Here is a 16,238-nt window from a genome sequence, read left to right as displayed (position 1 = left end):
CCAGTTTTTGGAAACTCATTATATCACCATATCAAAATCTGATCTTCTGTGACAGAGCAGCTCCATAACACAGAACCAGCTCATTATAACTGCAAACATGTCTTGCAAAGAAGTCCTTGTGACTATCACAGAGGTAAAATCTGTCTCCTGATTGGAGTCAATACTGTGGAGAGCTGGTCTTCAGAAACCAAAAATCAAAAGCCACACTGCCACCAGTAGTGAAGAAATTGCTCCAATTGGTCAGCAAACTTTTTAATTACAATTGCCAGAGATATATATTTTTTATTCACCACGGAACATGTCTACATAAGTCATACTCCACTTAAACATAGATGTTAAAGTTACTCTTTAAAAAATCCAAAACGTAACACAGAAATACCTGCGAAGAAGCTTTGAGATAAATTATTTCAAAGCATACATTCTGAGCACATACTCTGAACTATGTACATGCATTTGATCCAATTAATGCCTTATGCAGCAGTCTCCAAAAACATATTCCTTGGAAGCATTACTACAATAACTCCTTCAGCATTTGCTACCATTATAAGCCAAGCTAACCCAAGCACACTGAACTGACATCTGTGCTTTCTAACACTGACAATACATGAGGTATATAGAAGCACAGGAAAAAGGAAAGCTGCCAATCAGAGAGGGACCTGAGGGTATTGACTGACAGCCGGCTGAACAGGAGCCAGCAGTGTGCCCAGGTGGCCAAGAAGGCCAATGGCATCCTGGCTTGTGTCAGCAATAGCGTGGCCAGCAGGGACAGGGAAGGGAGCACTGGGGAGGCCGCCCCTCGATTCCTGTGTTCAGTTTTGGGCCCCTCACTACAAAAAGGACATTGAATGACTCGAGCGTGTCCAGAGAAGGGCAACGAAGCTGGTGCAGGGTCTGGAGCACAGGTCGTAAGGGGAGCAGCTGAGGGAACTGGGGGTGTTTAGTCTGGAGAAGAGGAGGCTGAGGGGAAACCTCATCGCCCTCTACAGCTACCTGAAAGGAGGTTGCAGAGAGCTGGGGATGAGTCTCTTTAAGGAAGTAATAAGGAAGAGTACAAGAGGGAATGGCCTCAAGTTGCACCAGGGAAATTTTAGACTGGATATTAGGAAGCATTTCTTTCCAGAAGGGGTTGTTAGGTGTTGGAATGGGCTGCCCAGGGAGGTGGTGGAGTCCCCATCCCTGGAGGTGTTTAAGAGTAGGGTTGACATAGCGCTGAGGGATATGGTGTAGTTGGGAGCTGTCAGTGTGAGGTTAATGGTTGGACTAGATCATCTTCAAGGTCTTTTCCTGATTCTGTGATTCTGTGAATAAAATGACAAAGACCTTGATAAGAGGAAACACTGGTTTCATAACCAAAAACTAAGAAAAAAGGGGCTTTGCATTCACAAATACAGCTCTCAAAGAGATAAAGGTGAGCCACAGCATCAGTAAATCAGCTGCTATGAACAGAATCAACTAAGAACAAAGAAAAAGCTGGGAGGGTAAGATTTACACACGCAGAAAACAGAAGAAACAAGCATTTTTAATTAATCAGGGAGAAGAAGGACACATATTTCATGATTATCTCAAATGGATCTAAGTCCTTACTTCAAAGAAAAGGAACAGTTCTTCCTTGCATACTCCTACTGCTACCCACCACAATGCTGGCAGCACAGCACAAGTCACATTCTGACTAATTTCTTAATTATACCTGGAAATTCCCACCCCACTTCTCTATTTTTGCAAATACACCTCCCCATACACATACTTTCCTAGTAACACGCATCATGAATTCTCTCTTTACACACATCTTCTTCACCACTTGGAAATAATCTTCAGGAGTAAAGAAACCATTTATACTAGCCACATAAAAGCTTTTTCATTCTAGAACATGAGATTAATGGCTAACTATGATTAGTAAGGGGGGAAAAATTAATAAATAAGACCATCCAGAAAATATTTCTTTCTTAGGCTGGTCTGTGTGCTGCACACTCATGTATACTTCAGTGGAGGAGCACCAATTGAAGAAAGTCTAAAAGAAGTTTCAAGCTCAAAATATATGAGAACGTGTTCATTTAAATCTATTTCTCACTGAACTGAACTGCATTCAGAAATTAAGACTTTTTCCTATCCTACATAAAAGGAAAAAAATCTCAGCAAACCAACCAAACCAAACCTCCAAAACAAAAGCAAAAAAGCAGCTCCATTCCCAAAAATTGATCCTCATAAAGATCACAAACTCACTCTTGTTTCACATCCTTTGCTAAAAGCAATCTAGACTCTTTTTCTGTGAGGAAGGACAAGTGCACCATGACATGGTGCAGTTCAATCCTCAAAAATGTATAAACACCAAAATTATAAAGTTAAGAATTTCTTACACTCAGCCAAAGAGAAGAAGTGACACACATGCATAAGAAATTACTCTTCCAGGAGCAGGGCAACAGCAAGTGGAATGGAGAAAATAAGCCCTGTGCAGCTACAAAACTTTCATGACATTGTTATATTTAATTAAAAGCCAAACAGTAGGTAGTGTAAACAAAACAAAATTCTATGATGTGAGAATCTCAACAGAAAACCTATACAGGCATATGTAACATATCTTCCGCTTTCCTTTTCGTCCATTTACTTTGCTATGAAGAGGTAGAAATGCTACAGTAGTTAACTCTTAAGCTACACATACTCTTAAGATTTCCACTCTGAGGGTGCCTCCAGTCTCAGCTAGTCTCAGATCACCCATTTGTTTTCTCCACCATGTGAAAATGTATTTTAAAGAGGTAGTCTTCTAAACTGCTGCTGTACCAGTTATGAGTAAGCAGACTGGTTTCTCTTGCTAAGTTAGTAACATCATGCTGTGGCAAGTAGAGCCCTACTTTTGTATGCACAAGGCAGTGCTTGCTTTTCCTTAGTCTTTTTAAAACTAGAAGATGCAACGTTGTTGGGTTTAAAAAACAAAACCAAAACATGAATAGGCACCTTTTCCTTTCACAGCAGGCTTCCTTCTCTCCCCTGCCCACAGTCATTCATTCTGAGCACAGCCTACTCGGCGCATACCAATAGGAATTTTGTCTCAGAAGGCTGTGCTGGGAATTGAAATTTTCTGAGAGGGAGGGGATGTGAGAGCAGCTGTAGCCAGTGTTAAAAGACACTGAGCTACAGGACAGTGATTTGCTTCACATATAATGTACAAAGCTTGGCCCCTCTCCTCAGTAAAACAAGATGTGAGCTAGAGAACAATTATATAAATCCAAAGAAAATTACAAACTGCAAAAGCACGTTCTAGCAGTTAAAAATAAGAGAAATTGCATACATTGTTTTCCTGTATCACTTTTCAAAAAGATTATCATGGCTGTGTACATCCCAGAAGCTACGAGTTCTGAGTAATAACCATACAGAATACCATTCTTTAGAAAACTGCTTACGGATTAGAAACAGCCCTTTTACACTCCTGATTCCTTATATGTTACTAAGAATTTATGTAAGCTCTGTGTGATCTCTTCATGTCTATTTCTGTATGGATTTCCAGGAGCCATTTGCTAAATCTACATTAATCCTTTAAAATTCAAGCAGGTTTTTTTAAAAGCAGACTGGTGACAGAAGTTTTTTATACATACTTAAATGTAAGAGAATAATTGCAACAGCAATTTCCCAGGATTACAGTGGCGCAGTGAATGGTGAGTCAACAGGGTATTTCAGACTCTGACTACCTCCTATCTCCTATGTTTTCATCCTTTAAGTAGCACAGAGACAGTTCTACTAGAAAAGTAGATAATAACTCAAAGTGGTTACCACACTGCCACTGACAACTTTAGCACAGCAAGTATCTTGGTGTATTAGTTTGGTACGAAACTAAAATAGAGAATAATTATGCCACTGATTTATCAGCAGAGTAGTAAGACACAGTGAGCAGAGATTAACTGCAGTTAAGATGGGTCTCAAACATTACTTGACAGTTAATTTTGGTAAGGAGTCCAGACTGTGAAAGTTTGTTCCCATATACATTTCTTCTAGAACCAGAGGAACCATAATTTCTCCCAGAAAGAGGCATTTTTGAGACAGACCATTCACTCCTACACATCAGCTGCAAGTATTTTCTTTTTTTTTTTTTTTTTAAGAACAACAAGAACTAAATAAAATCCCATTTATCAGTCAAAGATCTGTCTAGTTAGTTAGACAGTTTGTATTACTTGTAAAGCAAGTTGAGAGACTTGGGATTTGGATTTGCATTCATTCTTCCTGGGCTAGGTAAATACTTGCTGCTAATCCCCACGGGGTAAATAAAATTCAGTTCAAGCACCAAGTTTCCCTTAACCACAGAGGGTGAATTCATTAATTGCCTCCCAGGAATCTCAGATTCCACTAGAATCCATTGAGCCAAAACCCAACGATACATGTATGCCTGTGTGTATACAAATATGTATGCACATGTGAACATACAACACACACACATGGACATAGATACACACACTACAAAAAGCATTCAGAAAGAGTCTTTTCTTATATTCTACATCCTTCTGTGGAATAACCTCCAATCCTGGTCAGCTTCTTCAGACCAAGGTCTTCAGTGAGGAGAAATAAGGTCTCCCTCTCTTTAGTGCCACCATATTGGGGCATTCCAAAATTAGAGGAGTGAATCCATACCAACTTGGCTGATGGCATGTTTTGACACAGGTTCCCAGTAAAACAACTCTCCCTACCCTAAAATCACAGAACTGGAAAACAAACATCTGTGCAGGATATTCGTTCATGCTGTCTCAACATGAGCAAATTTTGGATTTGCCACAAAGTGGTGCACAGGCACATAATGTTCATCCTATCACTTCAGGCTCCTCATACATGGTCTTCTCCAGTCACAATAAGCAGAAGACAGCTGTCACGGTTTAAGCCCAGAGGGCAACTGAGCACCACAACAACATTCACTGATTCCTCCCCCTGCTGCTGGTGGGATGGGGAGGAGAAAACACAGGAAAAGACTCAATGATTGAGATAAGGACAGGGAGGGCTCACCCACCAATTCTGGTCACAGACATAAGACAGACTCAACTTGAAGAAAAACAAAACATGAATTTAAGTTGAATACAACCACCACCACTAATTTACCAATCAGAATAGGACAGTGAGAAATACAACCGTATCTTAAAACCACCTTCCCCCTACCCCTCCCTTCTTCCCCAGTTCAGCTTTGCTCCCTATTTCCCTACCTCCTGCCCTGCAGAGGTGCAAGGGGGCAGGGGATGAGGGTTGCAGTCAGTCCCTCTCACATTGTCTCTGCTGCTCCTTCCTCCTCAGAGGGAGCACTCCTCACTCCTTCCCTGCTCCAGTGTCAGTACCTCTCACAGGACATGGTCCTCCATAAAGTTTTCCAATTTGAGACTTTTCCACAGGCTGTAGCTCTTCCCAAATGGCTCCAGCGTGGGTCCCTGCCACAGGCTGCAATCCACCCAGCAACAGACTGCTCCAGCACAGGCTTCCCACAGAGTCATGGCCTTCTACAGACGCAGCCACCTGCTCTGGCACAGGGTCCTTCACAGGCTGCAGGTGGGAATCTGCTCCACCGGTGGGCATCTGCTCCACTGGTGACCTCCATGGATGGCAGGAATACAGCCTGCCCTCTCACCACAAGCTGCAGAGGGGTCTCCTCCTCCTTCCTCTCTTCCCCCCATCCTCCTCCTTTCTTCCTTCCACTGACCTCGGTGTTTGCAGACGTGTCGCACTCACTCCTCTTCCTCCCAGGTTCCCCTTCTTAAATACATTATTACAGAGGTGCAGCCACCATCACCAGTTGGCCCAGCCTTGGTTCAAAGGTGGGTCCAACTTGGACCACTGTATCACTTTTATATAACGCTTCCTACACCATCAGCTCCTGGGGTTTCAACAGCAAGATTCATACACTATTCCATTACTGAACAACTGTGTTTTAGGGCAATGGAGGGAAAATCACTTAAAAGGAAGGCACAGCTATACTGGACAGGCCCCAAAATTCACCTTGCTCAGCATCCTGTCTCCTACACAGGATGCCATATGAATACCAAGGAAGTCATAAAGTATTTTCCAAGCAGCAGCTACTTCTGGATGAGGAACACTTGGAACCAGAAAAACACCTCTGTTTTGGGTGGTGGGGCAGGTGTTTGTTCAAGGTAATCCTGTTGCTTTTTAACCCACACAGACCCACAGGAACTGCACATCATGGATGTTATACACTTGCAGCTTCACCATCTATTGAGTCAAGAGCACTTCTGCCCAGTCCAAACTACAACTTGCTGAGTGCATCTGAAGCTCCTCAGTGGATGGAGAACCATGCCTTGTCTCTCCCAGTCATGAGCACTTCCTGCACTATTTGGCATCCTGGAGATGCCCATGATGGCTCTCCTCAGCTGACTCTTGTCCAGCATGTAACCTACACTGTGGATTCCTATAGAGAAACTATTGCACAGCTTTGGTTATCCTCCTTGTTCTCCTCTGTGTGCCTTTCCCACCACTCCACCAGTGACCTCCCCACAGTATCACAACTAACCCAGTTTATTTCTGAGCTGCTTTGTAACTTTTACCTTATCATTCACCCCTGTGATAACACCATCCTACCACGTGGCTGCACAATTTCTCTACAAGCCATACATATGTAGCCTTTTGCAATTCCAGGTGTGAAGGCACTGATTAGTGTCCTTCATCCTTGTCACTGACTCTTTCAGAAGGAAACTCCAAGAGACTTCAGAAGTAAGATTTCATTTTCCAGAAGGCGCCTTAGCTCTTCCCCAGACTACCACATGCACCACCAAGTCCAAGAGCAGTTCTGGTTTTGAAAAACACTTCCCAACACTTTTCCTGGCACAGATGACAGATTTAATGGACTACAGCTCTTATATGTCCTCTAGACTTAAAACTATCACCACAACAAGAAAGGTGGATTGTGTGGTGTCAGCTACATTTGTCTGGTACCACCATAATTTAAAGCGGAAAGGTTGCACATCATTTGTGGCAGAAGCAACATTTCATTCACTGATCTTTCTTAAAACTCCTGTTATCATCTCTCGACATCCACCCATTTGGTCAGCCTGTGCTGTAAACTCTGCAGCCAGAACTTCCAGTTCCACAGACTTTTAATAATTCTGGCTACAGGAAAATCTGCTTATGAAAAGGAAGCATAAAATATATTTCCCATGTAAAGAAGACTGTAGATTAAGCAAATACTCAGTTATGTTGGCCCTTTCCTCTTTTCTTTTTTTGTTTTGTTTTGTTTGCTTCTTACTCATGCATGTGCTTTCACTCCTTGCAGGACAGAACTGGAATGCAAAAAGACACCAAAACAGAATGGTGAGTTTCACCAACATGTAAACTGGGGTACCCTCCCAGAGGATAGTAAATTTAAACAGTTCCTGCAGCACTCAGTAGCAGCACCTACTATTAGGAGGCAGAAGGGACAAGAAGACTGATTACTCACTTGAATGCTGACTATCCTGGGTTATATTGTTAATAAATGCATACATTTAAAAAAAAATAGACAAACTATACTTTGCCTTTTTTAAAGTATATACAAGGACTGAACTCAGAAGAGAGAAATTATCAAAGAAAGAACGATGTTTGTCTCAAAAGAGGTAAAAAGAATTGGTTTATTTCTTTGAAGACCCTGGATAAAAATAATTTCAAAATAAATTAAAAATATATGCCATTGGTATGCATATTAATGAAACAATTCCACCTTCCATTTTTATTCAATTTTTCTTCCTCTAAGTCCTTCAGAGATATTCTGGTTATACTCTCTTCATGCACAGCAAACTGTCACCTAATGGTGAACCCTTTACCTGAAGTGCACCTATTACCATCTCAGTCTGTTTAAAATAATAGTCCTGGAACACTGATCTATAAGATTATGTCAAGAGAATCTACATTAGAACCAATAAATCCAGAATTAATACCCTCAGCTAAATACTTCTGGAAACAGTGAGGAAAATGGTAATAATGACTAATGGAAATATCTGAGACTGAATCAGCAACATGAGGAAAACAACAACACAGTATGCAGGATACTACACAGCAGTAACTGTACACACTGTTATTTGTTGGTGTGTTCAAGTTCTTCAGAAAGGACTTCCATCCCTTTGGCAATGCTCTACTGTGAGAGGCACTGCCATAAAACGCCAGTCTAACCTGATGTCTCCCAGTGCTTTTGGGTTCTGGAGGTAGAAGGCCAAGGTGCCACAAAATCTGTAATGCTTTTAGAAATAAATGTCAAGCACTTAGGCCTATAAATACATACAAATATATGTGGGAATACAAATATATCTGTTGGTGCAGTTTCTTCTCCCTACATTTTAAAAGATTAGTATACAAGAAATAAAGCAAGAGGCCAAACCTAGATTGGCAACAATGATTTATAAAGGGGGTAGAGGTTTTCTTCAGAAGTGCTGTTACTTGCAGCTTCTAATATTTCACATGTTATACTTATATGTGCATTCAATGTCCGTTTTCTAAATATTATACAATAATACATAAATTAAATGTTTTTCACACCAACACTGACTGTGTGGCCATTAGCTGGAACATTGGAGCAACCTCATTCTGTTGTGGAGAGCGTCTTGGTAAACCACAATCTCACAGAAAGCTTGGCTAGAAAAGACACTACCTTCTCTTCCTGATGTATTCTGTTGGCATTTTCCATTTGAAAGCTGTGCAAGGACTGGATTTTGTCGATCTGCTGTCGCTGCTTCTCTAGCTCCCCTTGGAATTCATTCTTTTTGAGCTCCACAGCACCCCTCTCCACTGCCGCCCTGCGGACTTTGCCTTCCAGATCCATGATCCGACCCTGAGAAAGAGCAAATTAGCCAAAGCAAATACAAATGCTTCCCGCTCAACAGACTCTTCTCCAGTACATTCAAGGAATACCAAATTTCACAGAACTAACAATGCTAATGTCATCAAGGTATTGTGTCAGCCAGGCATACCTGCCACATGCCCCAGACACACATGCCCTCAGTTTTACATAAATTAAACAGTACGACATTCTGTAGAGACTATCAAAATTTCAGTTAAAGAGAAATGCAAGACTGCGTCAGTACTTGAGCTTAAAATAAAACAAAACATCCTCACAAAAATAACATTAAAAAGATTGCTGTCTACATGAAGTACAAATTCAAATATTTTTTTTTAATTTCATCCGGACAATTCTGACATCACTACACTTCCCACAGGTGATCCTAAACTAACTCAGAGAAAATTGGTCTCTCAAATCAGTATGTTTTCCTGGAAGACCTGGAAAAGGGTAGAGGAGGACAACACTGCCCAACTTTTACATAAACTACTGGTATGTGGCTGTTACACAAAGACTCATAAGAGAAAAATTCTTTTATATGCAGAAAATCTTGATTGCTCAAAGACCAATCCGAGGAAGATTCAACACCATTCCATACTGCACATACAAACACAGAGATATAAAGCAAGGAATCAAGCCTGATGCTATCACAGCTTTTTAATTGTGTTCTGTTGGGTTTTTTTTAATATACTAATTTAGTTACTGGCAGCAAGGAGGAATACAAGGGCACACAGGGATGGGGAATATCAACAGAATTTACCCAAGTAGAAAGACCAAGGGATCCCAGATAGATTAAAAAATAGATATAATAAAAAATATGCATCTTCCAAGACTCCAAGAAAACGGACCAAATCCTCTTACACCACAGTATGCTGCATACTTCTGTCCGCCTACTCTGCTTCTCTGCCACAAAGAGTGAGAGAATAGAGAGAGGTGGGGAGACTTGCAGTTTAACTGGAAGAGCAAAGAAAAGCACTTATTCCATTTCAGTCATAATAGCTGCAAAGTCTTGCCAACAGACAAATGGGCTGATAGCACTTTAGAAGCTCCAACCATGCCTTCAGCTATGTTTTTATTTCATTCAGAGTGCATAAAACGATTTTCAAGCTAACTTTGGGAGAAGTACAAGATGATACAGGAAATCAATAACAGTAAAGAGGACATTATGTCTCTAGGTTACTGAGGTCAAGAATAAGCTAGTATGGTAGCTTATTTTCCTCATTATCAGTTGCCTCGTGGCCATGCAACAAAACTTCACAGAATCATCTAGGTTGGAAAAGACCTTGAAGATCACCTAGTCCAACCATCAACCTCACACTGACTATTCTCGACTACAACATATTGCTCAGCGCTATGTCAACCCTACTCTTAAATACCTCCAGGGATGGGGACTGCACCACCTCCCTGGGCAGCCCATTCCAACACCTAACAACCCCTTCTGGAAAGAAATGCTTCCTAATATCCAGTCTAAAATTTCCCTGGTGCAACTTGAGGCCATTCCCTCTTGTACTCTTCCTTATTACTTCCTTAAAGAGACTCATCCCCAGCTCTCTGCAACCTCCTTTCAGGTAGCTGTAGAGGGCGATGAGGTCTCCCCTCAGCCTCCTCTTCTCCAGACTAAACACCCCCAGTTCCTTCAGCCGCTCTTCGTATGACCTGTGCTCCACACCCTGCACCAGCTTTGTTGCCCTTCTCTGGACACGCTCGAGTCATTCAATGTCCTTTTTGTAGTGAAGGGCCCAAAACTGAACACAGGAATCGAGGGGCGGCCTCCCCAGTGCCAAGTACAGGGGTCAGATCCCTTCCCTGTCCCTGCTGGCCACGCTATTGCTGACACAAGCCAGGATGCCATTGGCCTTCTTGGCCACCTGGGCACACTGCTGGCTCCTGCTCCTGTTCAGCCGGCTGTCAATCAACACCCCCAGGTCCCTCTCTGACTGGCAGCTCTCCAGCCACTCCTCCCCAAGCCTGTAGCGCTGCTGGGGGTTGTTATGGCCCAAGAGCAGCCCCCAGCATTTGCCCTTATGGAAACTCCTCCAGTTGGCCTCAGCCCATGGCTCCAGCCTGTCCAGGTCTCTCTGCAGAGCCTCCCTACCCTCGAGCAGATCATCACTCCCACCCAACTTGGGGTCATGTGCAGACTCACTGAGGGTGCACTCGATCCCCTCGTCTTGATCATCAATAAATATGTTAAATAGGAGTGGCCCCAAACCGAGCCCTGGGGGACACCACTTGTGACCAACCACCAACCAAATTTAACTCCATTAACCACACCTTTTTGGACCCAACTATCTAGCCATTTTTTTACTGCTTCAGCAGTACAGACACAGTTACTACCTGCTCATAGCTACCGTCCTGAGGCCACTGACTAAAGTGAAAACAAGGGATGAGCAGAGTCCAAGAAGACATGGCATCATATCCTCCACCAAGAGAAAGCTAAGACATACCATGAACTGCAAGGGCAGAAATGTGTCCTGTTTGAATAGTGCCCACTCTGAGGTGAAACAGGAGTTCAATTCCTACAGCTGTCAACTCAGTGCTAAAATTCAGCTCAAATATAAAGAGGATACAAATTCATTAGGAAAACTTGGGAGGAGCTCTCATGGGCCATGTTTAATCACCAGGGTTTTAGTTTAGGTTTGCTTGTTTAAAAAAAAGAACAAAAGAACCATCCTACACACATTGTCACAGACCAGTAATTTTATTCATGTTCTCCTCAACTTCAGAACATGTTCTCCAGGAAGGATTAAAACCCAAGTTATAATCAACAGTCAGAGAAAATACTGTTACCATTAGAAAAATAGCATACAAGATAATTATTCCATGTGAGTGCCCTCTTTAGGAAAGGTTTATGAGAAATGCAAATTCAGATTTTTAGCCACTGTTTCTGAACAAGCTAGATTTCCTTGTGCTTGGTGGGAAAGTATGCATACATTCTTATGGGTCATGTAAGAAAAAAAATCACATAAATGAGCAAATTGAAGATGGCCATTCATATTAAAAATGGAGTACCAGTCTCAATGTACAGTTTGGACGAAAAACAGAAGATGGCATTTCCCACATCTGTAAACTAAAACAGTATGGGACAGCCAAACATTTTGTGTGAGCAGAATTAACAAGTACCACACACATAGGTCTTAAAGTTTTGGCTCCCTCTCACCTACAAACAGGCATTCCTCCCATTCCCCCCATTTTCAATACTTGTGAAAAGTCCTACAACAAGCTGAAGTTCCCAGCTCACCACATGCAGGGCAAGCATCCTTCTTGTGGACTATGTTTATTAACCACACAAGTACAAGACGACATGCAGAGCAATAGAAGTTACCTGCAGATCCACGCTGCGAGAACTTGCAATCCAGTAATTGAAGCCCAAAACAATGATGCATGCCACAAGTGCAGCCACAAGGAGTGGTGAATACTTCATCACTCGGCAGCTGTTTCCTAGCCCTACCATTTCAAGAAAAAAAAAAACAAATCCAAAGAACCACAACAGTGTGGAAACCTGTAAATTAAAACAGACACATTATATTGCATCCACTGCTACAGCTATTTTATACACACAGTGAAACTTTTACTACAATAATGCAACAGATCTCAGCTGAAGGGACTATAGCCAGCAAGAAAGGTGCTCTCTCTAGGTATCTCCATCTGAAGGACAAAGAAAGGCCATTTCATACTATTAGTTTGCACATAAAGCTTTCCACGGACTTGAGGGGGGACAGCTTGAACATTCCTACAATATAATGATAATCTGGAATAAACAGGACAAACCAGCCATCCTTTCATCATATATTGCACCCAAAAAGCTAATTAGACAATATTGGTCTACAGATAGAAGACTGACTCCTTGTTATCTCTTTTAGTCAGAAAATACACTTTAGACTCACTCTTTCAGGAGTAATTTGCAGTATGCTTTCCAAACTCGGACAGTTTCAACTTATTCCCTCTGCTAATACTATTTTAGCTTTCTGGTTCCAAGCTTGTAAATAAATAAATAATTAATCAGATTGAATCAAATTACTTCAAGGATAATCTAAGAAATAAAAAAATAATTAGCAGACACTCCATTGATTTCAATGGTAAATTGTAAAGTGATGGTTGTTTTGATCCTCAGCTGCTTTCTCTGCTCCTAACAGAATATAAATAGTTTTGCTTTAATGAATAAGCAGTACCAAGGGTACTACTATTGGTTACTAGAGAGACTTGGGTTGTTTCTGTGGAACAGCCCATTTTAACAGAAAAGCAGGGGCAAAGGGCAGTTGCAATTTGGTTTGAAATAGGCCATATTCATCCTGTGACGTTAACATTTGGTCTTAATGACTGTAATAGCACTTAGCTCAATGAATCCTCAAACTCCACTGGCACAGCTCTGTAATAGATTGCTCTCTTGTAATCTGAAATCGTCCCTTTTAATTTTTTTCACTCCTGCAGACAAAAGCCAGCAAAAATAAGCATGGAAGATCAGATAACAAACACGGATACATTGCGAGACACTAACTAAATCTAAAATGGGTACATTTACTATTAATATATTGTACAGTCTCTCAAGGTGCAAGCTTTTTAAAAAAACTCCTTCCCTACAGATGCAATTCAGAAGTTGTGATGTATTTAAAAATTAATAAATGGTAGCAACTCTTAGATGGTTTACACATAGACATAAACTGTAATCACAGGGGAAGAAGGTGCCAGCAGTTACCAGGTACCAGAAATGCTGATTCTATTGTATGTCCTGCACTTCAGTCCTTCAACAGCTCACCTATACCTAGGTGTGTATACCCTCTGCAAAATCCTCTCTCTGCATTCAATTTAAGATATAACCATCTTCCTCTTTTCTCAGCAGGGAGTGCACCAGACTGGTGAAGATTTCAAATATATTTGTTCATTTGAAAAGTCTGTGTATTTGTTTGTATTTGGGGATGGTGTACAGATGGAGCCTTCATGTGGCTTCCTAAAAATGCTGCTTCTTCATGTACGTACACACAAAAGAACCCAAAACAAACAAAAAAACCTGTGCATAGCTGCACAGGTCCAACACCTGAGGCTTGAGTTTCTTCCCTAAAAAAAACTCAGTTACGGAGCAAACCAACACAAGCAGCACAGCTCCAGTGGACACCCACAGGGCCATGCACAGCTGAGGTAAAGTCAACAGAAAAAGCAAAAGCATGGGTAGGAACCATGCATTTTTGTTGTAAAGCAAAAAAATCAAGATGCAGTGAACTAAGCCACATACACAGTTTTGTATTGGAAATTCGCATATCTGTAAGAATTGCAGAAATCCGTACATCTTGCACACAATGTTCTCCTACTGTGTCATCCTAAGAGAAGCACCTGAGAAGTACAGAGCCACCTTGTCTTACACAGATTCCCTGCAAACCAAAAAATCCAGATCTCCAGAGTGGCAAAAATGAGAGGTGGAAAACAGCGATGATCAGCACTGCCACATCAGCTAAGACCGAGATAATTAATTTACTTTTGCTTACTGGAATAAAATACTACATTTGAAAAAACGTTTATCGGAATCTGTCATGAAGTCACTCATATCCCGTTCTTCACTGTAAGATTTTTAGTTGGTACACTCGAAAACTACGATAAATTATTAAATACAGGACTGCAAGACACAGTACATCATTCCAAGTGTTACCTGAATAAAGTAATTGCTATTTTCCTCCTAGCAGTCAAAAATAAATAAAGCAGTCCATGTTTTCTGCAGTAACAACTTGTACAGCATTTTAAGTACTTGATAAATATATGGGGCTAGATGTTCAGCTCAAAATTTTCCAGAAGTAAAGCAACTATAATGTTCAAAGAAAGAATGATCAGCTCAACATGCAGCTTAAAGCATAGGTGCAAAACTATGTTAAGGAATGCCAATACACCTACCTAGTATGCAATTCCAGCAACTCTTCAGCTCTTTTCAGCTATTAAAAACCAAACAGGCAAGAAAACATGGATTTCACTAAAGCATGTTTCAGCTCAAAACATTGTTCTCTCGAAAATCCAGTGTTTTTTTCTTTAAATAATTTGTTAATTGGGAATGTATTTTTATACTCAATAGAAGGCAAAGCAAAAGGAAGAGGAAAGATATGAAACACACAGAAGGCTCCTCCATCTGAACAGAGCAGACCCAAAACATTACCTCAGTTGCAATATTGATATTCCCTCTCTCATCAGTTTAAAAATAAAAATTGTTTAACTTTCTATCATGGATACACACACACGCATTCTGGAGGACAGATAAGCAAATTAGCTAAGCAAGTACATTTTCATGGAAATGTATTTGTACATGCTATTTTCCAGGAAACATCTGGTTTGGTGCAGTTGAGCTGAAAAATAAAATATGTTTCTGATTTTATGGCCAAGAAAATGATTTTACTGAACATGAAGGAATCCATCTTTCGTTAAAGTTTACTACAGATGTGAAAATGAAATGCTGTATCACATGTATAGTGCTCTGCATTTGGTAGAGCCAAAAGTTCCTGACTTCTGAACATCAGATTTAATCTTTCTGCTTTGCAAACCCAACAGTGCCTCACTGAGAGGGAGACTCTGAGGTATTCGAGCAAATTAACATATAGCATACTTTTATTTCCCATATTAATATACTACCAGTCAAAACAACTCCTTCTTTTACTGTACTCAGCCGAACCAGGATAGCTGGTATCCAGCAGCCTTCCACTAAGGATAATAAACAATTACGCTAAGTCTTAAGACTGAGATATTAACAGGACAGACAAAGCAAAACAATCTGTGCATTTCAGACTCCCAGAAGGAAAGCCAAGTCTCTCTGCTCACAAGGTCCAGCTCTGTGTATATGCATGAGACCTGCTGAGCAGGAACAAGCAGAATAGATGAAGAATTCAATAAAAGCAGCACACAGCCTGGGGGGAAGCAAAAGGAGTCCTTTATCCACTACTTGCTTACCTGCCTACTGACTGCTGCCTCCACCACCCAGCCACAGGATAGTACAAACCAGTGTAAGCCAGAGCAGCACGTGAAGACCACATGCAGCCGGAGCAACCACAAAAAGCAACGGAGGTCTGCACTTCAAGGGAGGACGGAGCCTTAGGAAAATCCCTTTGGAAATGCAGGCCCATAACTAGAGACAAAAAGGAGATAAAAAGCAGCAAGGACCCAGGGGCTACCGGACAGCCCTAAGAGGACACACAACCCTATCCTGACCAGGGCTACTGACAGGCAACTGCTCTGCCCATCGAGGGACCCCCACAGATAGACAGTGGTGCTATCCCCACTTTTTGCAGATTCCTCAATTTCTCACTGATATTCTGGAAGAAATTACCTGGGGTTTTTTTTAGATATTGCCATGAAATTCCTGTCTGACTGCTTGAATAAAAACACATCAGCTTAACCAAGCAAGACAATCAAAACATCTTCCACTGACAACAGCTAGTTAGTTATACCCAGACATGACTAATCAGACTAAAAGGTACTAGAAGCGGGA

The 16,238-nt window shown here is 41.3% G+C and overlaps 1 protein-coding gene across 4 annotated transcripts in view; it reads right to left on the bottom strand.

The window, feature by feature from the left end:
* GOLM1 (golgi membrane protein 1) overlaps nt 1-15,981 on the bottom strand; it is a 59,374-nt gene extending 43,393 nt beyond the window's left edge. The window contains exons 1-4 of one of the 4 annotated variants that reach the window (XM_026866065.1): nt 15,701-15,981; nt 14,660-14,697; nt 12,105-12,281; nt 8,594-8,773 (exon numbers count right to left, since the gene is read on the bottom strand). In XM_026866065.1, the coding sequence (XP_026721866.1) occupies nt 8,594-8,773; nt 12,105-12,233 (309 nt within the window). In that variant the 5' untranslated portion in view covers nt 12,234-12,281; nt 14,660-14,697; nt 15,701-15,981. The remainder of the gene's footprint in view (nt 1-8,593; nt 8,774-12,104; nt 12,282-14,659; nt 14,698-15,700) is intronic. The other 3 variants (XM_026866064.1, XM_026866066.1, XM_026866067.1) reach the window with 3 other exon arrangements.
* Nucleotides 15,982-16,238: the final 257 nt, after the last annotated feature.

Source organism: Athene cunicularia, assembly GCF_003259725.1.
Source record: "Athene cunicularia isolate RWA chromosome Z unlocalized genomic scaffold, athCun1 chrZ_part2, whole genome shotgun sequence".
Classification (NCBI taxonomy): domain Eukaryota; kingdom Metazoa; phylum Chordata; class Aves; order Strigiformes; family Strigidae; genus Athene; species Athene cunicularia.
Note: the sequence above shows the minus strand (reverse complement) of the source record. Positions and strands in the feature narration are given on the sequence as shown.